Here is a 27995-nt window from a genome sequence, read left to right as displayed (position 1 = left end):
CCGACATCAGCATCAATTTATTTCATACCCGTTTTACATAAAGACTGCGACCGGCCGCACCGCAAATCGTGATGTAAGTAGAAACCTTTAAAGATCTTCATGCAGAACATTGACAGAAATAAGCACAGGACCATGCTTGTTCAAATATATTATCATTTAATGTGAAACTTTGTGAGGGTCGGCTGATTGACAGCTGAGCGTTCAGCAGTGTTTGAACACTCATAAGCGCTGCGCTTATATTTATTATTACCTTATAAATTGATGATATGATTGCAGTGATTCCAAAGGGATGTCCAAAAAAACTCAAGTAGAATGTTAAATGTTTAAAGTTTAATGTCTCTTTCTCGCTGCCCTGTGTAAACCCACGCGCATTTTGCATTACCTTAAATTACCTTAAATTATGGTCATACAAATAAAAGTAAAACAACATTCACAACTGTAATGTGTAAATTTATTTATGTAAAGTTACACTCGCAATAATAACAAAACATTGTGCTTTTTTAAATAGGTAAAAAGTGTTTTGTGCTGCATCGGTTTGGGAGCGCGTCACACAATAAATAAACTCATATAGGCTACTTTTGAATTCGTTTTGTTAATTTGCTAATTATTTAAGGGAAACACATTTCATATAGGCTTATTTATTTTATTATTTTTTCACCAAAGAAAGACGTAATCATCACGTTCTATTCGTTTTAATGCTTTTTGCGCATAAGCTAAACCCTTGGGGGAATTATTTATAAACGAATCAACAACGCAAATCAAGGAATTAACTTATTTCTCTATTTAAGACAGTCTGGCAGGGCGGTAACAGTGATACATCAAACACCGAAAAGTTTATAGGATTAGATTTGGAAGTAAGATTATGAAGAAAACAGCGGTCCTGACTCCTGGCTTTTTTCTATAAATTGAGCGCACGCGACATTGCTGTTCGGGTTACGTTCAAATAATTTCTTTAAAAGAATTATGCTCTGGCTCTGACTCGATTGACCCAGCGGGCACCTTGACGTCAATTTGACATCAACAAAGAGTCAAGATTTTGACCACCATGTATGACGTGCATGAATATGCATATTTTCATTATATTTTGTATTTATTTCCTTGTGGTTGTAAAGAGGCCCAACAAAGGTATCAAACTGACATGTTTTTTGTTGTCCCTATATCTCAGGTCAATATCATTGACATTAAATTGATGTTGATTTGATGTCAGGAAATAAGATGTCAAATTGATGTTAAATTTATGTCAAAACAATGTCTGAAAAAGTATATTTATTATTCATTGTAAATCAATGCGACTCATTTTTAACATCTTAAAAGTTGTAATGGGGAGAGTTAAAAATGTAATAAACACGTGCAAATAAACTATTAATGTTTTTTATTATTATTATATTTTCATCACAGTGTCTAAGACTAAAATATAAAATTTTAAATATAAATTTGAAGAATACCATTAATAATAAAATAACATCAGGACGTTTATATGTTTCATTCATACAAGTCAGTTTGGAATGTTTGATCCTGACAAAAAAGAAGCGAGGTAATCTCGCGAGATTACACGATACTGGAGAGTTTAACGGCTGTCTGCGTGATCATCGAGAAGTGCATCGAGGTAAGGAAATATCAAGTCAATAAGTCAATGTTTAAACGCCTAACATAATTTTATTCACACATAAAATGTTGTATGACAAAAAGCACGATGCCAATTAATTGTGTTTTTCTGTAAGTTGTGAACGTATCCGTTATAATGGTTGATTGATTCGCTATTCCACCGGATGTTCCCGCCGAAATTGGACTACGGTTACATTAATATGATTGTAATATGAATATTAATCAATTAATATTATATCGGGTGTTATCAACTTAACCACATTGTTGTTTATTGCTTCAGAAAAGCACATAAATGTAATGGCTTTTTGGACAACTGTTCGGTAGAAAAGCGTTGATTCAGTCAGTTTATCCGAGAGGTCTTACAGGCGCCACAGACACCTCTGTCAGAGTCATTTGTAAAGAGGAGCAGCACGGCAGCTGGATGAGTGCGGTCAGTTAATTAATGCTGCTTGCTTAATTTCGTGTTACTGATCAGAGATGTATAGTAACGAAGTAGAACTACTTCACTACTGTACTTAAGTACTAAAAGACAGTATCTGTACTTTACTGAAGTATTATTTTTTTCTCCTACTTCCACTTTTACTTCAGTACATATTTTCGATGAGTTTAATACTTTTACTTCGATACATTTTTTATGTGCTGCATAGTTACTCGTTACACTCAAATGTTACGAATCATTCCAAACCCACATTATCACTGCCGGAGCGGTGATACACATTAAACACACACACGGTGGTCTAAACCAATCGGAGATAGTGAAGGGCGGACCCCTCCCTCCCTCTTACTCACAAATATGAGCCGGGGTTGTGGACAAATGTGAAGCGAGGAGAGAACCAAAGTGCGCGAGAAAGACAGAGAGAGAGAGAGAGAGAGAGAGAATGCGCGAGTGTCATTTAGCTTAAACATTTGAAATAATATAAACAATATTATATTCAAACTTTTGACTGTTTTCTTTAATAACTATATTACACAATACTTGTACTTTTACTTTCAGTACTTGAGTAGTATATTTTGAAATAAACTACTTGCAATACTTAAGTACAAAACATGTTTAATACTTTAGTACTTCCACTTAAAGGGATACTTCACCGATTTAGCATTCAGCTTTGTATCTGTAGAAACCCGGCAGTATTACTGAATGACCATGTTTCCCTCCATCATTTCCCCCTGAGAGGAGAGATATCTGCATTTTGGTTCTGCAAAAAGTCCTCCGATGATGCAAAAATCGTCATATTACATCATCGGAGGACTTTTTTGCAGAACCAAAATGCAGATATCTCTCCTCTCAGGGGGAAATGAGCGAGGGAAACATGGTCATTCAGTAATACTGCCGGGTTTCTACAGATACAAAGCTGAATGCTAAATTGGTAAAGTATCCCTTTAAGTGCTGTGCCTAAAGAGCACTTCAACTTCTATTCAAGTCACTTTTTTGATAGAGCACTTGTACTTTTACTCAAGTCTAGGTCCCTAGTACTTTATACATCTCTGTTACTGATTAAGTGTTTATACTTAAAGTTAGATGATATGTTGGTGTTTTATGGCTCGCGGATTTGCAATAACTGCATTTATCAGGCAATCACACGTTACGTCACACGCTTATGCTTGTACCTGCGGTCGCTCGCGCTGTATTCATGATTTAAAGCAGAAAATAGACTCTTAACTCCTTTGTAAGAAAAAGTCAAGCAGTGTAAGTTTTTGGCATGTGCTATTTGAATTGAAATGAAGTGTAATGGTGTTATTTTGCTTACTTCTCTTGATGAATAATTAGCACGTTTAATGGAACTTGAAAATATTTGTTATATATAAATGTGCTCTTGTTTTCAGTGTATTTTTATAAATCTTTTGTAATGTCTTTGTTATCAGAGCCCTTCAAATTAAACATAGTGATGGTGATCTTGTCAATGCTGAGATTTTAATGCATCAACAGCCATTACATCTATCTGGATCAGGTAACGTTGTGACATGTTAACCCTGATATTTTACAGTATATACTTAAATGCATTATGCAAGTGTATGCATTACATTCTGATAAAGGTCATCATTTATAGAATTATCTTTTACTATTGCACAAATTTTACTTTTTTATTTTGTCAGGATTGAACAAGAAACAGACAGCAAGGGTTGTCAGGTCAGAAACGTGATGACACACAAACATAAGAAACTTCACAGGTGAGCTTTTTAAAAACACCTGCTACTTGTTTCTCAGTACTGGTTTATCATTGTCATAAGGAAAATATAAGAAAATAATTCAGTATGCAATGGTCACTGTTCAGCACAGCACTTAATTTCTTCTTTATGTCACTATTCCCTCTATAGTATATACATGTTTCAGACCCTTTGTTTTCAATAGACAGACACAGAAGTTAATTCATAGTTCAGAGTGGATGTTGATGCAAGTTTTAAAGAGGCTTCATATTGACAGACAAAATGGATCTTTGTGGTTGTGTACATAACAGCATTTCTTTCTGTCTTATCTTTATTATGGCTGTGACAGTATTTTACCACCGCCATGGTAATGCACCAATTCACCACTGTGGTGCGGTGGTTTATATAATGTGTTTGTGTGAGGTGTATATCTTTTTTATATATATATTGAAAATAAAAAATATAAACAAAGATCATATATGATGTTTCTTAACAAACGTGTGTTCATAGGCGGCAATTTCTTTTTCCACCGGTGGGTGCTCATCACAACCTCCAGCTTTACTTAGCAACGGCAGGTGCTCTGGAGCGTTCAAAAGCTTTGAAGAGTTGGAAAGCAGTGCAGTCACGTTTTCGTGTGATTTTAGATGCGAATTGTAAAGTTAAAGGTAATGTTTTTTCTGTGTTTTTGATTGTGTTCATGTTTTGTGTGTAAAAAAAAACAATATTTTTCACACAATTTACTGTATAGCGCTGTTTTCACTGTCCTCAAAACGGGCTGATGTCTTCCTTGTTCTATGAAGTCCCTCCTTCAGAATTATGTAACGAGTTCTGCTTGTGTAGTTTGTTTAGTGTGTTTCGACAGCAGCTTAGCTTAGCCAGAGCTAGGGCTGCACGATTAATGGCACGTGATTGTCACGCGCATCTCGTCAGTAAAGCTGGTTTCTTGATAAGTAATAAATCGCCATCAGCTGCTTTCAGATGGAGCGCCATTTACTACACAGAGCCATAGTTCACTGACAAAAGGGGAAATAAATATCGCATTCATAATCGGCAATGATTTCCCCTTTTGTCAGTAAAGTACGGGTCTGTGTAGTAAATGGCGCTTCATATGAAAGTAGCTGATGGTGATTTATTACTTATCAAGGAACTGGCTTTACTGACGAAATGCGCGTGACAATCGTGTGTAATTAATTGTGCAGCCTGAGCCATTTGAGCTTAGCTGACGCCTGACGTGTTCCTGTGGGCAGAGGTTAGTCAAAGCTCATCATTCAACTTGGAAGTAGAGGGCTGTAGTACAAACTGGCCGTTCGCTGTAGGATTTTGTCACAGGTGGGAGCAGAGCGGACCGCCCCTGTCGCGGGTCATGCTCCTCCTTCTGTTTCCACCCCGAGGACGTCCCAAAATGCCCCAATGACCAAACAGACAAGAGGAATCAAATTTAACAGTCTTTATTTAATTAAAAACAGGGAAAAGGGAAAGGGTTCTAAAAATGGAGAGCTTTCTGGAACTGAGGGAACAGTGATCCGAGTCACTTCTGACTCTTCACGTGGACTGCAGGTAAGTCTTCCTGACTTTCCCTCTCTCTTCGTCTCCACGTGAACTACAGGTAAGTCTTCCCAGCTTCCTCTCTTTGCGTCTCACAGGTGAACTACAAGTGAACGTTTCTAGCCTCTTTTCCTGAGCTCAGAAGGATAGATACTAGGGGTGTCACGATTCTCCAAATCCTCGATTCGATTACATTTTCGATTCTGATGTCGTGATTCAATTCAATTCTCGATTTTTAAATGTTTTTTTAAAGACAAAAAATTATATGCCTTTATTATTATTATTATAGTTTCACTTTAACATGCACATTGCGTGCTTTTCCTCGCATGGGGGGTTTGTGGGCTTTACTTCACGCAAGAGAGCTTGTAGAGAGAGAATTCTTTCTTGCACGCAGATAGACTTAATGCGCGCGTCTTGGACTCCTATTATCTGAAATAAAACCGGTGCGTCATAAGCAGCTGCGCTTCTCTCTCTCACTTGCACGTGCTCTCACATCTGTCCAAAGTCTAAACATAAACTAAAGTAATAATTCTTACCTATTTGTTCAGTTTTATGCGTTTCATGCGAGCTGAAGCAAACTATACCTTTTGCTTAAAATATAACCGGCTGCATCTTGGCGGCTCTCTTGTGCACGTGCAGAGGCCTGCGCTCTGTCCGAAGGCAGATCACTAGGTAGTAATCCTGTTTATAATATGCAGTTGTAGCAATACATCCCTCGTGTTTAAAATATAAATTGCGTTCCGCTGGATAAATGTTTTTAAAGGCACTTCTGAGAGGATTATTTTCCCCGCTTGGCAAGCCGACCGGACGTGACATGGGGCGTGGCAGCATCGACGATCCCATTTTTTAATTCGAAGTTCGAGGTTGTAACTTAATTTCGATCGATTTCGATTTAAAATCGAAATCATGACACCCTTAATAGATACAGGTAAGTACACTGGTAAGTAAGCAGGTAAGTACACTGGGCTTGCAGCTTCAGGCGTACAGGGAGGTATACAGGTGAGTAGCTCTAGGCGTAGAGGGAGGTATACAGGTACGTACAATGGTGAGTAGCTTTGGGCGTGCAAGGAGGTATACAGGTGCGTACACTGTTAAGTAGCTTTGGGTGTACACGGGGGAGTATACAGGTAAGTACACTGGGCTTTAGGCGTACAGGGAGGTATACGGGTGGGTACACTGGTAAGTAGCTTTGGGCGTACACAGGTGAGTATACAGGTGGCTACACTGGTAGGTAGCTTTGGGCGTACACAGGGGAGTATACAGGTAAGTACACTGGTCTTTAGGCGTACAGGGAGGTATATGGGTGGGTACACTGGTAAGTAGCTTTGGGCATACACAGGGGAGTATACAGGTGTCTACACTGGTAGGTAGCTTTAGGCGTACACAGGGGAGTATACAGGTAAGTACACTGGGCTTTAGGCGTACAGGGAGGTATATGGGTGGGTACACTGGTAAGTAGCTTTGGGCGTACACAGGGGAGTATACAGGTGGCTACACTGGTAGGTAGCTTTGGGCGTACACAGGGGAGTATACAGGTAAGTATACTGGGCTTTTAGCTTTTAGGCATACAGGGAGGTATACAGGTGGGTACACTGATAAGTAGCTTTGCAACTTGAACTTACTGGCAAGGGAATGGGCGGATGTACAAGGCTTATCCTTCTTGACACTCTGGTGGTTGGAGCAGACGTATAGGCACACAACGACTTCTAGTCTTCCTCTCTTGGACAGACTTACGACGACCACTTAGGCGCTGACTTCAGGGCATAGGATAACACAATCCCACGACGACACAGAGCCCTTGGCTCGGACCTGCAGGCTGGCAGCAAAGACACACAATCTCTTCGACAATAACAATACTTCAAGGTACATGCAAGGAGGATTACACCACCTCTTAGCTTCAGGCAGGAAAGGGGCAGATAGAGGCACCGGGTGAGGCGGCTTTGTTGTTTAGACAAACGCACCCACTAGATGGGGGTCACAGAGGTAGGTAGATGGAGGTGGGGGTCGTACGGTACAGCGTGCTACAAGAGCGCGGCCAGCCACTTCACCTTAACTTTCTTTCAGACAACCAGGCAGAAGATATGGACATAGATTGACATCTGGAAACTCGACACGTGTATAGTTATACACAACAACAGTAAGTACACTTTTCCCCCACCACAAATAGATAGATACAAGCTCTCCCTCTGCAGATGTCGAACACAATGTTCACAGTCCAGCCTTACTTGCTACAATCGAGGCGCCACCACAGGCGGGTGGGAGTTGAATCGGTCCCAGTCGTATAGGAATAAAAGACAGCTGTCCAATGCCACCACTCTGCTCTTCGGAAACGGGTCTCTTTCTTCAGCCTGGGAAGTGATCGCTGACAACACTGACAATACACAGCACTCCAAAAATCCAAGTGTACACTCTCACAAAATAATCACCCACCGCACTCCACGCACTCACGGTGATGAAGGTCAGGGTCACCCGTTGGGCCATGTTCAGAGTCCTGTATCGTTCGATGACTAAGGCAGAAGACAACCATATGTAAACGTCAAGGCCACGACTACTTAAGCCCTTCCCTTCCTCGGCCGACTCCAATGTGTCAATGAATTTTCACAACAAGCTGGGGGCTAACACACTCAATCAGGGAACAAAGACAAACTAAGAGGACACTATGGTTAATATATTGCAAGTGACAGAGTGATAACAAGACAAACTTCAATGTATCGCACTGTTGCTTTAACTCCTTCTTCCCTTTTTCTTTACAGATGTCCCAACCATCCAGGGCCTTGTTTATGCAGACTACTCCATCCTTTTGACATATAAGATTCCTTCAACATACACAGTAGAATCAACAGCGCATCACTGCAGTATAAATGAGTTCAGCACTTATCTTCGTCTCTATTTCAGCCCAATTCTCCCGTCTTGTTTTCGCCCAGCCTACAAATCCACCCAAAAGATGTCTCTCCAAACACACCATAGACCTCCGCTTCACACACAGCGATCGACGGAAAACGAGCACCCAGACGCATCTTTTCAGCCCCCGTGGTTTCTCCGCTTCGCTCTTCCGCGAACGCCGGAACAAATGTGGCTTTTCACTTCTTCGTTGAAGGCTACTTTTCATCTCCCATTGCCTTCCTTCATCCAGATGCTCGTCTTTACTCTTCGTTTCGTTTTTCCGGCTTGCCCTCACACGCCCCCTTTCACAACAATCCAGCGGGCTCCCAAAGCGAACTCGTGGAACAACTGCTCTCCTTCAGTTTCTTTCACGCCCTTTTTATGGGCCTCCTCTCCTCTTCAAAGCCCAATCATCGATCGCCACACTTGCTTAACACACCTGATCCTTCTAATCCTCGATTTGTTTGCCCGGAGTTGGCCGGAACCGACCTGGTGTTTCATTAAAACTCATGCGGGCGGAAGGATCTTCGCCCTTTTCGTTCCGCCGATAAAAGTCACTCCATGACAGTTTGAAAGGGGAATATATTGCTTGGCAGTGAACTTAGAGCATAAATAATACCTTAGCTCAAACAGCAAGATTACACGCTAACTAAAGTTGCGATCAGGGAAAACCGTACATTTTAATGTGAATAAACTGAGCATATGTGCTTTGCCATTTTGCTGGGTGCTAGAGCCGAGCTTCTGAGCACCCACGGGATTGGCGCCTATGTGTGTGTTTATTGTAGCACTTCAATCCATGAAACAAAAAGTGAGAAACCTTATTGGGGTTATAATGCTTCCAGCAGCACTAAAAACATGTTCTGATGGTGTACGGGTAGCGGAGATTGATACTTTTTCACAACCTTGAGTGACCAAGAAAGAATATTTTGCCTTTGTTCTGCTCGAAAGCTAGCGGGTCATCACTGATATCAGTTTCAAATAGCGCTCTAACTCTGAATCTGCTGGCTGTTTGCGTTCACACAAACATGAAGATATCTCGCTGGGGGAGAATGTACTTTATATTTTTTCATAGTTTGTGACGTGCACGCAACCGCAGGGCTCTCCTGATTTTGCCAAGTGGTTGATGTTCTCAGGGCAACATTATGTTGACCTTGGGACAACATTTCAATCAACCAATCAGATTTCAGAAATAAGTTTACAGTTAGTTTTAAGTTTAAGCTTACAACCAGGATTAGCTGTTTCTAGACCATTGTTTTTCACTTATCATGTCCATCTGATTTTAGGGTTTGGTTAGGGTTGGGGTTTGAGGTGGGTTTAGGTTTGATTTAGAAAAATGTTGTCCTTGGGTCAACACAATATGTTGCCCTGAGGACATCAACCACTTGGCAAAATCAATTCAAGCCAACCGCAGGCCGCACTTCACCACCACAGGCCGCACTTTACCATATGTATTATGGCTCTAATCATCACTTTTGAAATGATGGCTATGTCCATGAGTTATAAATTTAAAGTTACCATCAACCATTCACCACCAAGCTACCATGTTGTAATGGAGCCTTACAATATATTTTGTACTTGTTTTGGATTGTATTCAGATCAAATTCTAGTTATCCTAATAATTTAGATGCAGTGTTTTGTATTTCTCAATTTATGTTAAAAGGGGCTATGACTTGTTTTTTATTTTATTATGTGTTTTATTGTAGGCAGATCACTGTGCAACTTGGTGAAGTCGTGTCTTTCCAGATCCCAAAATCTGTACCCCTCAAAAAGTAAGTAAATAATAATGGTGTCCCGTGACAAAAAATGGAAAAATTCTTTATTTTTAATAGTTGTACTTGGGCCAGTTTTTTGTATGTTTCTGTACTAATGAAATATGTTTTTTTAAGGACTTTATTAAATGCCATGATAGCCAAGATGAGCCTGAAGAGGAGATTTAGGAAGATGCTGTTTTATAAGTCTTTGCTGTGCTAGATTATCTGTGGTAAGTTTGTAAAATGTGTATTAAAAATAGGACAAGAACATCTCCTAATCAAAATTTTTTGATCAGGTAGGGGTGTCTGCCAATGTGATGCCTTGCTGGTCTGGTTTGAGTTTGAAGTCTCTCACAGACAGTCCAGAAGGTCTGGAGTCCATCTTAGCTTTCATTGGTAAGTGACTGCATGACTGCACAAGAGGCTGTTTGACCCACACATAAGGCAAACAGTCAATGTTTGCTTTGTTTAGCATCTAAATTTGGGGCTGTAAAAATATAAAGTCAATATCACCCAAGTATTCAGACCCTTTACTCTGTACTTTTTGAAACAGCAGTTACAGCCTCAGGTCTTTTTGGGTAGGATGCAGCAAACTTTGCAACACCTGGATTTGTTTGTAACCAAACCGTTCAGAAGCACCATTCACTTCCATAGTATTCTTTTATCCTGCTATGGAAGTCAATGGTGCTTCTGGTCAGTTTGGTTACAGACATTCCTCAAAATATCTTTGTGTTCATCAGAACCCTTTAAGGTGTAGAAACATCAAGACCAATAGGAGACACCTGAGCTAAATTCCAGGTATTGTTGCAAAGGGTCTGAATATGTATAATGTAAAAATTATATTTCAGTTTTTCTTTTTTCATACATTTGCAAACGTTTTAAAAATCAATTTTTTTAGAAAAAAATGTAAACAATTGAAGTATCATGCAACAACATAACAACATTGAAAAGTGAAGGGGGTGTTAATACTTTCTGAATGCACTGTAGATTATCTTAATTAAAGCTCATTGTCACATTTGTAAACACAACAGCTTTCTTCCTTCATGAGACAGTTATGCTGTGTTTTTAGTCAGACACACATCGGTAACACTTTAAAATAATGTTCATTAGTTAATGTTAGTTAACTACATTAGTTAACATGAATTAATGATGAACTGCAATCATACAGCATTTATTAATCTTTATTAATGTTAATTTAAACAATTACTAATACTTTATTAAAATTTGGTTAACGTTAGTTAATGCACTGTGAACTAACATGAACAAACAATGAACAGCTTTATTTCTATTAACTAACATTAACAAAAAATAATAAATACTGTAAAAACTGTATTGCTCATGGTTTGTTCATGTTAGTTAATACCAGAACTAATGTTAACTAATGAACATTAGTTACCCACACATCTTGCCTTAATGTGCAATAAAAAAAAATATGCATGGGCTAAAAAACAGCATTTTTGACAACAAAATAACATGTGGTTTGTTTTTCCTTTTTAGATGCTGTCATCATATTTTAAGTGCATGAGCCAGAATGGATGGGTGGTGGTGGCCATAAAAAGACTGTCAAGTAAACCAACAACAAAATTCATATTTGCAGTTATAAATAAAATGACTTTTAAACATGATTTTGTTTTCTTATTTTATGATTTTACTCTATATTTGGAATATTCCACTTTTGCACTACTAACTGGAAACTGTTTGAAAGAATGTGTTTTTATCTATAAAAGATAAATTTCAATGGTGAATCAACGTTAAAATGCTGGCTGGAATATCAAAATAGCATTAAAACGACATCAACATCATAACATCCTGATGTCAAATAGATGTAGAATTGACATCAAAATGACATCAGCAGAGGTCAAAATCTTGACATCAAATTGACATCGACACTTTGACGTCAAAATGACTTTCATTTTTGACCTATTCTGTGACGTAATTTTGACGTCGATGTTTGATGTCAAATTGATGTTAAATTGACATCAAATGCCCGCTGGGGAGGTTCATTACCTAATTCCGTCTTCGGGTTCGGACCTCTCGATCCCTGACCGGTAAGTTAAGCAGGATCTTTCGCCACAAGTGTTGTATTGCCATGCTGGGCTTACAAATGCTCAGACAGGTTGCTCATCGCGTTGTCAGCAGTTGAAAGACACTTGTCGTGTGGGCATAGTGTGCATTTCACACGAATATTTTTGTCCTTTCGAGCAATACGCTGAAAGTTATGTGAATATCGCCCCAGTGTCTGAAACCCTCCGTCTTCATTTCCCGCTCCCCTTTGCACCAGCAGCTCCGTCAAATCAATCTCTATGGCAACGGCACACGTACATTGACACGCATGCACGCACCACTTAAATAGACAGAACTTTACACCCAGGCAAACACTGCTTGGGTAACGCAGGAAAGCGCGTTCCTATAGTCTAGTAAAGTAGTGTAGTTACCAATATTATTAGTGTAATGCGTTACTTTACTTCGTTACCCAAAAAAGTAATGTAGTTACTGTAATCCGTTACTTTGTAACTCGTTACCCCCAACACTGTCCGTAATGAATATAAAAGAAGACAGCGAAGGCGACGACTACTTCGTAAGAGACTGCTTCTGGCCATAACTTTTGAACGGGTGAGTTAAGCAACTAGCGCAACCTTCTGGACAGATTTGTAACTGCTAGTTTAGCACAGTGAAAAAGGTATATGAATAATTGTTTTATTGCCAGAAACAATATAAGAAGTGGCTTTATGTTAAAGTAGTATTATTTAATTATTAATTGATAATAATTTAACAAATTCACTTTTTAAAATGGTTTCTAATTAATTGATAATAATTTAACATAAACCCACTTTTTATATGGTTTCTGGCACTATATCTCTAAAAAAAAATTTACACAATATAGCCAAGTTAATAAACATATGCATATAACCATATACATTTATATCAGTAATTCTAAATGGAATGATGTCACAAGTTTATTACAATTGATTAATGTGTGGCCCTGCATCTAATTTTGTAGGATGTAAATCCTGCAGCCTACATTCAAATGAACCCTACTGTGCCAGTGCTTCGTTTGTTTTTTGATGAAGAAAATGACACCAGACCAGATTATCGCCTTAGTCGTGAATCCCTGAATGCACTCTTGAGCATGCTTCACGAGGATCGACACCATGGTTGGGGGCAAACCATAAAGGTGCTGATATTTATATTCTGGTTGGCTAGCGGTACCTCCTACAGAGTTGTCTGCCGGGCGTTCTCTATACCCAAAACCACAGTCTTCCGCTCAGTAAGAGAGGTACTTGGGTCCCTCCTGCACCACAGAGGCAATATAATAAAACTCCCATCCACAGAAGATGCAAGGATGGCAGTAAGTGAAGGGTTTGCCAGGTTGGCAAATCACAATGCTTTCCTGGGGGCTTTGGGTGCAATAGATGGTTGCCATATACGCATAAAAGCCCCGGTGAGAGATGCCAACTGCTATTTCAACAGGAAACTTTTTCATTCTGTTGTATTACAAGCAATCTGTGACCACACTGGCAGGTTTATTGATGTGTTCTGTGGATATCCTGGATCAACACATGATGCCCGAGTCCTGCGGTGCAGCCCCATTTACCAGCTTGCGGCATACCCACCCCGTGGACACTTTTTGTTAGGTGATGGTGGATATCCCTGCATTGACAATCCCATCAGAATCATAACACCTTACAGGGAACCACTCCAGGGACCAGTGCAGGCCCGGTTCAATAGACACCATTCCAGGGCAAGGTGCATTATTGAGACATCTTTTGGCAGGATGAAGTGTCGTTGGAGAGCCATCTTTCTTCAGGCTCTTCCTTTGGATCAGTTGGTTGTCCCAAAAGTGGTAGTTGCCTGTACAATGCTGCATAACATCTGCCTTGGAGTTGGAGATATTGTGGATGAGCTGATGGAGCCTACCAGACCATCACATCATGTGGCAGAAAGTAGAGGATCAGCCACAAGAGATCAGCTTGCAGCCTTGGTTTCAGCTCCTGTGCAAAGACACATTGCCCTGCAACACCATGACTATGACTAAGGGATGAGAATTATATTTACCTGTTTGAATTTACTTGTTTGAATAGCTTAAAAAAAGGTTTGAATATAGTTGCTTAATTTCTAATTCTGATAAATTCTGTTATTTAGTTCTCATAAACATCTTTTAGATAATATTAAATGTTGTTATGTTTTAATATAGAAGATTGGATGAATGAATGAATCTGTGAACCAATACATTTTTTATTTAATGTTAATTATTTGACATACTCTATCTTAATGTGAATTAATGTTATGCAGTTATATTTTAAACATGTCAGTAGATTTTCATAAACAAATATAATGAACAGCTACATACAGTTCCCCATAAATAAATGAATGAATAAACATTTGTGCGTCTGTTTGTGTAAAAACCTCAAAAATCACATACAACGTAAACAAAATGTAAAAACAGATATAGAAAGAGAACAATGCCTTAAAGACAAGGACTTATTTTTTCAAAAAAGACTCAAAGAGAGTTAAAAACCTCTCATTAAAGTCAGTAAATTGTTTCTCTCGTTCCTCCTCCTTGGCAGATTCCTCCCGGAGGAAATCTAAAATTTCAGTTGCCACACGTTTTTTTCGCCTGGTAGGAGGAATGCTGGATCTGATGGATGGGCCAGCGACTGAAGTCATGGGAGAAGGACCAGCGACCGAAGTCATAGGAGAAAGGCTAGCGACCGAGGCCACAGGAGAAAGGCTAGCGACCGAGGCCACAGGAGAAGGGCCAGCGACCGAGGCCACAGGAGAAGGGCCAGCGACCGAGGCCACAGGAGAAGGGCCAGCGACCGAGGCCACAGGAGAAGGGCCAGCGACCGAGGCCACAGGAGAAGGGCCAGCGACCGAGGCCATAGGAGAAGGGTTAGTTAGTGAGGCCATAGGAGGTGGGCTGGTGAAAAAAGTGGGTGAAGTGATGTTCAGGTCCTCATTTGAAAGTAGGGATGACATTATTATTGGTGGTGTTATAGATGCCTTCTGACCAATCGCCTCATCCATGGCATTATACCATGGCCACGAGGTTGCCGTTTCCTCTCCGTTTTCTCTTCCTGACCCAGTTGGTGGGTACTTCAATTCCTAGAATGAATGCATGTGTTTATAGTTATTTTTAATTAGTGTATATTATATATTAAAACACAGATTAAAAGAACTATTATATTGTACTCCGCTTAGTTGGACGCACAAGCTAATATTATAATGTCTTACCTTGTACTTTTTTTTCATGTTCTCCCACTTCCTTGATGCCTGCTGGACAGATACCTTGCCCTCTAGTCCCATCTTTTGAATCACTGTTCTGTAACATATGGAAATGAGTACATTTATATGTAAACAAGTCATAGTAGAAATGAAGAAAGGCACACATAAGTAGTTTTATATTCTATAATTATCAATAGCACTTATTATGTAACCTACTCCCATCCATATTTTGCTGCATTTCTCTTCCCTGTAAAGAGATGCTCGTGTCGGCTCCTTAATTGGATAAACTCCACAGTTTGTTCTTTAGACCCTAAGCACACAAACACACAAACACACACACACACACACACACACACACACACACACACACACACGTATCTAAGCACTATTTTACAACTACCTAAAATAAAATCAATTAACTTCACAAACTAGCTAAGCTGGCTGCATTCACTGAGGTAAATTATAAACATAAAAAGTATGTCATATTCATAACAATAACCGTTAAAAAAACTGATTTGTATAACAAAGACGAAATAAATAATACTTACACACATACGTAAACTCCTCCATAGTTCTTCTGACTGACCGTTCTGACTGCGATGACGTCATGCGCGCAAAGACAGTTGGGTGATTATCGCTCTCCACTTCCTGTTAAGTGATGTATCGATGTTCCCTGATTCCCTATGCCGTGCGCAGTGCCCTTCGAACTGAACATGTTCGCTCACTTCGGATTGGAATCTCACTTAAGATGGCGGAATACCCTGCGAAGTCCACTTCTCAGTCCACTTACGGTCGAATGGAACGCACCTACTGATTAATTGGGACATTACAAAAGTGACCTTAATATAGAAGGCTATTGGTATTGATAACTGCATTACCAGGATGCTATTACTACTAAATAGGCAATGGCTGCGTCCGAAACCGCATACTGTATAGTAGGTACTGAATTAGATGAAGTACCTACTTACTTGGCGTTAAAACAGTAGGTACTGTATAATATGAATCCTGGTAGTATGAATGAGATTCGGACGTACTACATCCGCCATGTTGCTACATCACGTGAAATACGTTGTCGTCATGTCATTTTTCAGCCATTTCAGCGCGAAAACAGCTGCATGCCTGTTCTTCTTCGTTGGATTACTCCTCTACCGGGGCATCATGGGATAGTGAAGCGTCCATCGTATGCACACTGCAAAGTCTTACCGGAAGTAGTAGGTCATCTGGGTACTTTTCGCCTACTGCTTTTCGCGTACTATATAGTATGAAGTAGGCGGTTTCGGACGCAGCAAATGTTTTAAAAAATACAACAAAAACATACCATCAGCATTGTCGTATTCCACAGCAACATGGACCACAAGGATGTTTGTCGAATGTCCATTCACCAGCGCATGCGCACATACACTATCAAACACTCTGACAGACAGGTCGGTGTCTCCATCAATAATGAACACATTTGTCACGACACGTCTTGTGTTTTTGGCACTTACGCCAAGTTTAAGCAAGGTCTGGCGCTTAGAATGTTTGATTCCGCCACCAACGCCGTTTCACATGATTTACAGTAAACACAGTAAGTTACATCGAGTCATTTTCATAGCGGAGACACTCGAAATCTTTAAGGCACTCTTTCCGAAAGGTTTAACGTCAAGTCTTATTTTGCGGATCGTCGTCATTAATTACAGTAGTTACATAGGCTGTAATCGGCTCCTCCTCGTCATGCTGGCGCTTCGCTTTTTCACATTTTTGCGCTTCACCTACCAATGTAGCACGGCCAGGAATGATTGGCATTCATATTAGCCAATCTACGGTCTTCATTAAACGCAAGAACTTAATGGTGAATTTTTATTGGTTTCAATGTTGGAGAGAACACAGAACCTGGAACAGCAGCACGCCATGCATTATCAATCTAAATCAAGTCGCACCACAACAAAATGGGCAGTCGCACAAATGCTCCCAAATATATTTTAAGGTCGCACAGACTGCATATGCGACCAAAATAGTCGCAATTTCGAGCCCTGTGAGTTGGTTCTTCCGAGGTCACCTGGCAAGACTGATCTCCACGAGAACGCAAGTCCATTCTTTGCGTTCTTGGAATTGAGAAACAGGCATACATTCACTCTCTCATCCATGTCTTTCTCACTGCACCTCTCTCACGTGCACGCGCTCTACTATCTGACCAAAGTCCGAACACAAATCCTCATGTATTTGTTCAGTTTTATGCGTTTCCAGCGAGCTGAGGCAAACTAACTATCCCTCGCATTTATTATATGGCCCTAGGGCAGTGGTTCTCAATCCAGGTCCTGGAGGCCCACTGCTCTGCACATTTTGTATGTCTCCCTTGTTTAACACAGCTGATTCAAATCATCAGCTCATTAGCAGAGATATTATTGTCCATCAGATAAGAGAGACATACAAAATGTGCAGAGCAGTGGGCCTCCAGGACCAGGATTGAGAACCACTGCCTAGGGTGTGTGAGGTACAGAAGTGGGGCAATGCGCATGTTATTCACAATTCTGTTTAAGTTGTTTTTGGATCAGTATTGCTGTTTACATTTTGCTTGACTTCTTATGAAAGACATTTGCTCTACAAGAGATTAAGTTAAGTGCACTAAAACTTAGACCTAAGCATTAAATAGGTTGTAAATAGTTGGTTACTTTCATGGATAACGTGTTCCCCTTGTCATGCTGCTTGGTTGCTGCTACTGTGTGCAAAGGTGTAATTATTTTATTTATGTATTTTAAGCAGCACTGAATTTTCTTACTAGTTCTATCACCTGTTTTTAATATTTGTAAAATATATAATAAATGTTCCTTTTTTAAATTAAGAGTTGTAACATTTGGTTTTATCATTGTGTCATTTTTATGATGTAAACCAGTGGACTCAACCTCCCGGCCCTATGGGCCATTTGCGGCCTGCCCTCCCCCTCTCTGTGGCCCGCGTCGCATTTAAAAAATATTACATAATCTGGCCCGCAGTAAGATTTTTATTCACTTTGTTTTATATTCGTTTGATTTTTGATTTAAACGTTTAAGGGTTCGTTCACATGTCACGTCTAATAACGCGTTAAAACGAGTCAAAGCATTACTTTCCAAAGTGCTCGGGGGAGGAAGTTGTGCTCCGTGGCGTGGGTCGCGTCACCCGTGGCTACCTAGTTTATGGTCGCCGCGTCCGCAAGAGCGCGTTGGTGCGCGCGGCAAAAATGACGTCAACGCGGAGTGGGCGGTCGCGCGCGTTGGGTGCGCGAGACCCCATTTCGCGTGGCGCTGTGCACAGCATTTTTTGTAACTTTCCGCGCGGCTCCGCATCCGAAAATGAACGAACTCGAGGCTATTCTGTCCTAGCAGTCAAGCCTGTGACTTATCTCTTTGATAAATCCAAGCAAAACAATGTATATATTTATCTGACACTCTGGAAGTAAAGTATGGAAACTTTGCAGTTTAAAACACGAATTATTTTACATGAATCAGAATGTTTGGCTTATATTTGTATTGAATGAACCACTGGATGAGGAATAAAATATAAACCTTAAGATGTCTGTACTGTTTGTTTAGTAAAAACGTTAATGAAATGATAATGTTTAATAAAGACATATTTAAAAGATTGTTGTTTTATTCATGTTCTCATATTTATATATATCAAACTCTAATGTTAAAAGCAGTAGGGTTGTTCCAGCGGACGACTTCTATCCTCTTCTTTGTGTTTGTTTTTGACTTTATTGCTCGCGTCGCCGCCTGGTGGTTAAAAAAATAGTGCAACGGCGAGCGCGTTAACTATAAACGCCTCGTCCGTTTGGTGAGACGCGCGCGCGATCCGCGGAGGCTTGCGTTGCGGACCAAAGCGCGAGTATAACCAGCCCTACGCAACCATGAACCGCGCGCGTTCCGTGATGTCGAAGAAAACGGAATGCACAATCGTATTTAAATTCCTCATCTGAACCTCGCATCAATCATATCATTGTAACCATGCGATCAGTTAATCTGATCGGGACTTTGTAGCGTTTGTCCAGAGAAGATTTGTTACTTCTGGGTTGACACTCAGCTCTTACTCAGAGAAGACTGAGCTGCGGTGGGGTTAGTTCACCTCAAGTCACAGCATCTAATAGAGACACCGCATAGGGAGGGAGGCAGAGCGAAAGATGTAATGCGACACATTTTAAACTACAGATAAGAAAAGAGCCATCAAAGTGCCCAGGTTAAGAAAAGATTAGGAGAAATGTACAGAAGATAAAAGTATACTGCGGTATATAATGAAGTATAATATATTATTATGTGGCTTACTATTCACTTACACAGTAGGAGTATTATATTTTTTTTCTGTCCAACTAGCATATGTAACATTGACTACCCATTCAAAAGTTTTAGGATCACTTTGTAAATAATCCTGTTATTTGAATAGTTTTTGATACCTTTACATGCATTATATTAAGCATAAGTTTTAAGTTTTCTAAATACTAGTTGTGTTTATTCTGATTTAAAAGTTTTATTTACATGCAAAGTTATTAAGCCTATAGAGACTTTTATTTTGAAATGACGGACTGCCGCGAAGATCGCGCATGCACAGATATCGAGCACATGGGGAGATCGCTCGTGCACGGAGAGAAGGAGCAACACGGTCACGGAGTTAAATGATTAAATATAAGGTTAAAGCAGCTAGAAAGTAGTTTAAAGTAATATTAGTTGCCTGATTAGTGTAGCACACGGTTTATTTTGGTTTATTTTTGGATATTTTTGGTTAGTTTTGTGTTTTTGGCCTTCTTTTATTTTAGTACCTGGTTGAAAGAGGCACAAAGCTCTTACGGTGTTGTGGACTCAAAAAAGGCAATGTGAAGTGAAATAAGGTGCATTTTAAGGAAAATAAAAACTGGAAAAAAGAGTCAAACGCAAACATCAGTGCAAGAGTCAACTTTATTTCAACCGGGCTGCTACAGTAAGAGCTTTATCTCATTTATTCTCTATGCTGATGTAAATGATGACTAGCCAAGGATCAGAACCATGCATTCCAGTGAAGGAAATGGAAACAGTTGAAGTGCAACCTTCTGAAAGTAAAGCTTTAGATGATGAGCTAGAACATCATTCAGAAGGAGAAGGAAATGAAATACGGCGTTCTGTTCGCAAACGTATTCCAACAGAAAAAATGCTTGCATATCAGATGGAGATTTCTCAAAAGGCAGAAGGCAGGCTTATGCAAACATATGAGCAGTGGAAGGCTGAAGCTCGAAAGGCAAGAGAGCAGCTGAAAACGGACATCTCTGAGAGCGAATTAGCAATGCTTGTAGATACGATGGAAGGTGAAAGAGACAAAGTAATGAATGCATACATAAAGGTCCGCAGTGATGTCACTCCTTCCACAGATATAAGACGATGGATTGATGCTTGTGAGGAGGTGACAAAGGACATTGTAAAGATGGCTTATGAGAGGATCTCGGGCGTTGATGGAGACTTTGACAGCGAAGCAGTAAAGGTGCGTCTTCGTGAACTGCTAGTCCGAGATTATGCTCGCTCTGTTTATGGCTCTACAGTGTCACGTATAAGTTCCAAACCAAGTCAGTCCTCATTGAACTCTGTGCTAAGAGCTAAACAAATTGAAGCGGCAGCGGAGCTTGCGGCTAAGGAAGCAGAATACGCTGCTATGATAGAGGAAAAGGAACAAAGGAAAAGAATTCAACTTCTAGAAGAGAAGCAAAGGCAAGAACTTAATGCTGAAAAAAGTGAGTTGCAAACTTTACAAGCAGTAAGGGAGGTAAAGGCAGCTAGAGCAAGACTAGAAGTTTATGATAGAGAAGAAACAATTAATTCTGGTAATCAGAACAGTGAGCTGCAGCAACATGTAAACCTTCCTATGCCAGAGCCTTTACACGCAACCTCAGTTAAGCCAATTCTGAATGACAAAGCATTATCACCACCAACCAATGATGATGTGTCTTACCTAGCACATGCTGTCCAAGATAGCATGATGTTGAACAGACTTCCTATGCCAGAGCCTACCATCTTCAGTGGTGACCCCATTCATTTTGTTGAGTGGAAAACTTCATTCCAATCACTCATTGACAAAAGGCAAATCTCTCCAGCAGATAAATTGTATTACCTGAAAAGGTATGTCACTGGTCCTGCTCGTAAGACTTTAGAAGGCATCTTTTACAGAAACGATGAGGAAGCCTACCAAGATGCATGGAAAAGACTGCAAGATCGTTATGGACAGCCATTCATCATACAAAGAGCATTCAGAGAAAAACTCACGAGTTGGCCCAGGATACAGACCAAGGACGCTGAAGGACTCAGAAATTTCTCAGATTTCCTAAATGCATGTACAGATGCTATGCCTCACGTAAAGGGACTGGATATATTGAATGATTGTGAAGAGAACAGAAAACTCATCTGCAAACTTCCAGATTGGGCGGCTGCCCGTTGGAATCGTCAAGCCACACAAGCGTTGAGTGAGACTCAGAATTTCACAACCTTTCATGACTTTGCCAGATTTGTTTCAGCAGAGGCTGAAATAGCCTGCAACCCTATTACTTCCTACTCTGCCCTCCATGCTTTTGAAGCTAACAAAGAGAGACCTAACCCTAAGCTTGTTAGGAATAAAGCTAATGTCTTCCATACAAAGATGGTCACACAGCATGAGAATCCAAGGTTGTCTATTAAAGTCATTAAACCCTGTCTGTTCTGTCAAAGTGAAGAGCATCGAATTCATGATTGTTCTAAATTCTCTGTTAGATCTCTTGAAGAGCGAAGGCAGTTCATTAAGGAAAATAAGCTGTGCTATGGATGCACATGAAGCCCGGTCATAGTGCCAGAGAGTGTCGCTACAGACATACATGTAATACATGCAGAAGAAGACATCCTACATGCCTACACGATGACACCTTTGTTATGAGGTCGAAGTCTTCTACTAGTCATGCCTCAGAAAATGGACCTGAGAGAGTTGTAACAACGTCTTTGAGCGTAGAATCTGGTTGCACATCCACCATCACCTCAATGATTGTACCTGTGTGGTTGTCTTCACAAAGGGACCCAGTCTCTGAGAAACTTGTCTATGCTCTTCTAGACACACAAAGTGACTCAGTCTTTGTTGAAGAGGCAGTAAGTCAAGGTCTAAAGGTAAACTCATGCCCAGTTACTCTTAGGCTCACTACTATGATTGGGAAAGATTCATTAACATCAAGTGAAAGAGTGTCTGGTCTCAGAGTCAGAGGCTTTAATTCTACAATCGTTCTAGACCTTCCTCCTGCATACCGAAAGCAATGTATCCCTGTGGATCGTGCACACATCCCTACCAATGAGACCGCCAGACACTGGAAACATCTCATTGCTCTAACAGATAAAATTCCCCCACTTCAAGATTGTGAGGTTGGACTCTTAATAGGGTATAACTGTTCCAGAGCTCTAGCACCCAGAGAAGTGATCATTGGAGCAGACAACGAACCATATGCTGTTCGCACCGATCTTGGATGGAGCATTGTGGGCCCTTCGTTGAAGAATCATGAGTCTGTAAGTGGTGTCAACATATGTCACAGAGTATCTATCAAGGAAATGCCTTCTGTTACACCAGCAGATCTTATTAAATTACTAGAGTCAGATTTTAAAGACACTAATGATAACACAAAGGCAGTGTCTCAAGAGGACATCATGTTCTTGAACAAACTAGAAGAAAATGTCAAAATGAACAAAGACAATCACTTGGAAATGCCCCTTCCTTTCAGACAGAGACCCTTACTTCCAGACAACAAACCCCTTGCAGTGGTGAGACTTCAACATCTCAAGAGGAGATTCGAGAAGGACAAAGTGTATAAAGAACATTATGTGAAGTTCATGGAGGAGATAATAGAAAAGGGAGATGCTGAAGGAGACCTTGATGAAGGAAAGGAAGGAGAAAAATTGTACATTCCCCATCACGGGGTGTATCACACGAAGAGGCCGGGGAAAATTCGCATAGTCTTCGACTGTTCTGCGAAATACAAGGGAGCCAGCCTAAATGATCATCTGCTCACAGGCCCTGACCTAATGAATAGTCTGGTTGGAATTCTTTTACGGTTCAGACAGCATCCAGTTGCCTTGATGTGTGATGTCGAAAGAATGTTTCACCAGTTCCATGTCGACAAAGCAGATCGAGACTACTTAAGATTTCTCTGGTGGAGAAATGGAGATGTCAACTCACCACCTCAAACCTTTCGAATGAGAGTACATCTTTTTGGTGCCTCGTCATCCCCTGGATGTGCCAACTTTGGACTGAAGCATCTTGCAAAAAAGGGTGAGCATTCACACTCCCTAGGCTCACAGTTCATTATGCGAGATTTTTACATGGATGATGGAGTTTCCAGTGTAGAAAATGCAGAGAAAGGAATTCAGTTGGCACAAGAAGCACGACATCTTTGTAGTCTGGGAGGTTTGAGGCTGCATAAGTTTGTCTCTAACAACAAGACAGTTTTAGAGAGCATACCATCCTCTGAACGTGCAACAGATGTTAATACTGTTGATCTTTCCCTCTCCAATGAGCCTTTGGAAAGAGCTTTAGGCATTTACTGGCACCTGGATGATGACAACTTCATATTTCATGCTAATTTTAAGGACCAACCAGCAACCCGAAGAGGTATACTGTCAACTGTGGCCTCCTTGTTCGATCCCTTAGGGTTTCTTTCGCCATTTATACTGAAGGGAAAGGCTATTCTACAAGAAACATGCAGAAGTGGCATGGGCTGGGACGATCCCTTACCTGATGCGTTGAATCCAAGGTGGGAGCACTGGAAGACCGATCTCGCTAACTTAGTAAAGGTCAAGGTTCCACGTTGTGTTGTACCTGCTGGATTTGGAAAAATCACAAAGAAGGAGATTCATAATTTTTCGGACGCCAGTACAAATGGGTATGGCCAGTGCTCATACCTTTGAATCGAAAATGAACAAGGTGACGTCCATTGTACTCTGCTCATGGCTAAATCTAGGGTATCCCCACTCAAAGTCACAACAATTCCTCGGTTAGAGTTGACTGCAGCGGTTGTGTCAGTTGCAGTAAATGATGTGCTGAAAGCAGAAATGAATCTTACTGATGCAGAGGTAAATTTCTGGACTGACTCCCAAGTGGTACTGGGTTACATAAGTAACGAAGCTCGTCGCTTTCACACATTTGTTGCGAATCGAGTTCAGAGAATTCATCACAGTTCCACTCCTCAACAGTGGCAGTATATTCCCTCGGATGAAAATCCGGCCGATTATGCATCACGAGGTTTAAGCATTGATGATCTTGTCACTTCCTGCTGGTTCACTGGACCCAACATCTTATGGCAAAGACATATACCTCCTCCTGTGGATGTTAACCCTCAACTTCAAATGGAAGACCCTGAGGTTAAAAAGGCTACATCACTGATTACTCATACAGTAGGGAACACCTGTTTATCTGACCAACTCACAAGGTTATCTTCATGGTCCAAAGTCATCCAAGCAGTGGCACGCTTACTTCGTAGAGTGAGAAAGGACAAGTCAAGTGATCACAGTACAGTAGCGGAGCGTGAGGATGCTAAGCGCACTATTATCAAGGACTTACAGAGTCAGACTTATCCAGAGGAGATGGCATTGTTGAATAAGGGCAAGACGCTACCTCGCAGCAACAGGCTATACTATCTTGATGCTTTTGTGGATCATGACGGATTACTTAAGGTGGGAGGAAGACTCGGCAATGCTTCTGTTTCACACTCTCTCAAACATCCGGTGATCCTTCCAAAGGAACATTACCTAACAAAACTCCTAATTGCTGATTGTCATGAGAAAACTGGACATCAAGGTAAAGGCTTAACTATAAATGAGATCAGATCAAGAGGGATCTGGATTCCAGGAGTAAACAGGACTGTAGCCTCTTTTGTGCAACACTGTATAAGATGTCGTAAACACCGCAGACCCACAGAACAGCAAAAAATGGCAGATCTGCCCTCAGAGCGCATAGATCCATCCCCTCCTTTCACTTACAGTGGAATGGACTGTTTCGGCCCGTTCTTCACAAAACAAGGGCGTAGATCATGCAAGAGGTACGGACTTCTTTTCACCTGTTTCTGTTGCCGAGCTATCCACATTGAGATGCTGGATGATATGTCCACAGACTCCTTTATTAATAGTCTGCGATGTTTCATTGCCATCAGAGGAGCAGTTCGTCAGATAAAGTGTGACCAAGGAAGTAACTTTATTGGAGCCAAGAACGAGTTTGCAAAGGCTTTAGGGGAGATTGACAACAACCGTCTTGTGACATTCTTAGCAGAAAGGCAGTGTGACTTTATCTTCAATGCACCTCATGCAAGTCACACAGGAGGAGTTTGGGAGAGACAGATTAGGACAGTAAGGAGCGTTCTTCATTCCACTCTGTCCTTATCTTCTGGAAGAATGGATGATTCTTGTCTACGGACCTTCTTCTACGAAGCTATGGCAATTGTAAATAGTCGACCGCTGACAGTAGACAATCTAAATGATCCTAAAAGTCCTGAACCTTTAACCCCAAACCATCTGCTCACTTTAAAAACTGCCCAACCTTTACCACCCCCTGGCAAATTTGTCAGAGAAGACTTGTATGCTCGCAAGAGATGGCGCCATGTCCAGTACTTAGCGGAACAGTTCTGGAGCCGTTGGAGAAAGGAGTACTTGTCTAACATCGCAACCAGACAATGCTGGCTAACCCCCAAGAGGAACATACAAGTTGGAGATATAGTGTTGGAGAAAGCAGAAGACTTACCTAGAAATGAGTGGCGTATGGCAGAAGTCATTGAGACTGTGGTTGACAAGGATAATCTAGTGAGAAGAGTAAAAATACGCTTTGGAGACAGAAAACTGGGAAAGGATGGTAAATGTCTAAGCAAACCATCAGTAGTAGAGCGCCCAGTGCAGAAGTTGGTCCTGCTGCTAGAGGCAGCTTAACAACTTCATGTATCCTTTAAGCTTAGCAGTTCATAATAGATGATTAGTTCTTTGTTTTACTCTCATCTAAGCTAAGTAATGGTTAATTCATTTTAAAAATCATTCGTGATTTAAGTTTGAAATTATAGTCACTCGTGATTTTGGTGGGAGTGTAAATAACCCTGTTATTTGAATAGTTTTGATACCTTTACATGCACTATATTAAGCATAAGTTTTAAGTTTTCTAAATACTAGTTGTGTTTATTCTGATTTAAAAGTTTTATTTACATGCAAAGTTATTAAGCCTATAGAGACTTTTATTTTGAAATGACGGACTGCCGCGAAGATCGCGCATGCACGGATATCGAGCACATGGGGAGATTGCTCGTGCACGGAGAGAAGGAGCAACACGGTCACGGAGTTATATGATTAAATATAAAGTTAAAGCAGCTAAAAAGTAATTTAGAGTATTAATAGTTACCTGATTAGTGTAGCACACGGTTTATTTTGGTTTATTTTTGGATATTTTTGGTTAGTTTTGTGTTTTTGGCCTCCTTTTATTTTAGCACCTGGTTGAAAGAGGCACAAAGCTCTTACGGTGTTGTGGACTCAAAAAAGGCAATGTGAAGTGAAATAAGGTGCATTTTAAGGAAAATAAAAACTGGAAAAAAGAGTCAAACGCAAACATCAGTGCAAGAGTCAACTTTATTTCAACCGGGCTGCTACACACTTTCACTTATTCTTATTTTTCCACATATAATAGAAAATTAATTAAAACTGAAAACAGTCCAAAATAAATCAAAACAGAAACACTTACTGGTGGTAATTTTTTTATAATAGTTTATAAATCTATACAGGAATTACATTTGTTAGTTTAGTGCAAGGTTTTAATAGGTCTTAGTTATTTAAGATAAGGTTAAGAAACAATTTATTTACTTTTATAAAATAATGTACTTTAAAAAGATAAAACCACTGCTTATATATTTTCAAGTATTATTATACATTAAATAAGAAATGTCTGTCTTAGAAATGGCCCCAAGCCAGTTTGAGTTTGAGACCCCTGATGTAAACTGAATCAGCAAAAGCAGTATCGGCTCCAATTATTGGCTAAAGAAAATCAGCAGCTTACGGTCATCGGCTAAGGCTGATGGGGAAAAAAATCGTCATCGGCACAAAAATTCCATATCGGTCGATCCCTAATTCGAAGTTCGAAGTTGTGACTTAATTTCGATCGAAATCGTAACACCCTTAATATCAAATATTAATGGTCTAAACCAGGGGTTGGGCAACTCCTGGTCCTGAGGGCCAGTGTCCCTGCAGAGTTTAGCTCCAACCCTAATCAAACACAGCTGAAAAATTTAATTGAAGTCTTCAGGACTGTTTGGAAATTACATTCAGGTGTGTTCGATTTAAAGTTGAAGCTAAACTGCAGGACTGTGGCCCTCGATGCCCACCCCTGGTTTAAACTATTAAGTTGTGATTCATGTAGATGTATGAATAGCAGCATATCCTAAATCAAACTAAAACATCTACATGTCATAGGTGATCTGGAATAGTTATGGAAACCCAATATTACATGAGAATACACCTTATATAAAAGGTTTCAAAAATAAAAACCAACATGCATCAAACATTCATACAGGTATTTACAGGGAAAGGACAGTTTTGGTTTCGTCAAAGACATTTCTTTAGTCTCTGCTGGGCCATTTCACACCTTTTCAGCTCTATCCAGCTTCAAGATTGTTGGAATGTGTTTTTTTTTGGGGGGTGGGGGTTAGGAACAGATGTTGAGATCAAGAGACCTTAGGAGATTAAGAGGGAACTTTAGTTATGCTATTATATAGGCTTATATATACAGCATAAATGTATTACAACGTGCATGTATCTGCACAAAATGCAAAACTTAAACTAAGTTATGTACTAGACAGAAAGTTTAACTCGCGTTGTGGATGTGCACCATAACAGCGCGTTT

The 27995-nt window shown here is 40.3% G+C and overlaps 3 protein-coding genes and 1 long non-coding RNA gene across 8 annotated transcripts in view; 3 read left to right on the top strand and 1 right to left on the bottom strand.

Annotated features, from left to right (window-relative positions):
* The window catches only part of LOC129437097 (uncharacterized), a 524696-nt gene that overhangs the window by 71273 nt on the left and 425428 nt on the right, over positions 1 to 27995 (top strand). The gene's annotated exons all lie outside the window — the stretch shown is intronic.
* Positions 1 to 27995, top strand: part of LOC141361396 (uncharacterized) — a 39950-nt gene that overhangs the window by 7288 nt on the left and 4667 nt on the right. The window lies entirely within an intron of this gene.
* On the top strand, positions 3113 to 11525 carry LOC129446005 (uncharacterized). Its single transcript, XR_012367456.1, has 7 exons — positions 3113 to 3554; positions 3700 to 3774; positions 4261 to 4415; positions 9882 to 9947; positions 10065 to 10159; positions 10226 to 10325; positions 11427 to 11525. It is a non-coding gene; the product is annotated as an uncharacterized lncRNA (long non-coding RNA).
* LOC129437258 (uncharacterized) lies at positions 14190 to 15974 on the bottom strand. 2 transcript variants are annotated; one of them, XM_055195417.2, is made up of 4 exons: positions 15704 to 15974; positions 15372 to 15465; positions 15165 to 15252; positions 14190 to 15035 (listed from the first exon to the last, which is right to left on the bottom strand). In XM_055195417.2, exons 1-4 carry the CDS (start codon positions 15762 to 15764, stop codon positions 14412 to 14414), a joined length of 867 nt encoding a protein of 288 aa, XP_055051392.2. In that variant the 5' UTR covers positions 15765 to 15974; the 3' UTR covers positions 14190 to 14411. The 2 variants fall into 2 exon arrangements, with proteins under 2 accessions (XP_055051392.2, XP_055051393.2); XM_055195418.2 differs by lacking the exon at positions 15372 to 15465 and having other exon boundaries at positions 14194 to 15035.

The sequence above is a fragment of the Misgurnus anguillicaudatus genome, chromosome 24 (genome assembly GCF_027580225.2).
Source record: "Misgurnus anguillicaudatus chromosome 24, ASM2758022v2, whole genome shotgun sequence".
Taxonomy (NCBI): Eukaryota; Metazoa; Chordata; class Actinopteri; order Cypriniformes; family Cobitidae; genus Misgurnus; species Misgurnus anguillicaudatus.
The sequence above is the reverse complement of the archived record's forward strand: the minus strand, read 5'-3'. Positions and strand labels throughout refer to the sequence as shown.

Bases quoted from the DNA above. Each gene is read 5' to 3' on its own strand.
- LOC129437258 (XM_055195417.2), bottom strand. From the start codon at position 15,764: ATGACGTCATCGCAGTCAGAACGGTCAGTCAGAAGAACTATGGAGGAG. The intron at 15,253-15,371 runs GTAGGTTACATA...CATATGTTACAG, and splicing joins GCAGCAAAATATGGATGGGA to AACAGTGATTCAAAAGATGG. The intron at 15,036-15,164 runs GTAAGACATTAT...CATTCATTCTAG, and splicing joins ACATGAAAAAAAAGTACAAG to GAATTGAAGTACCCACCAAC.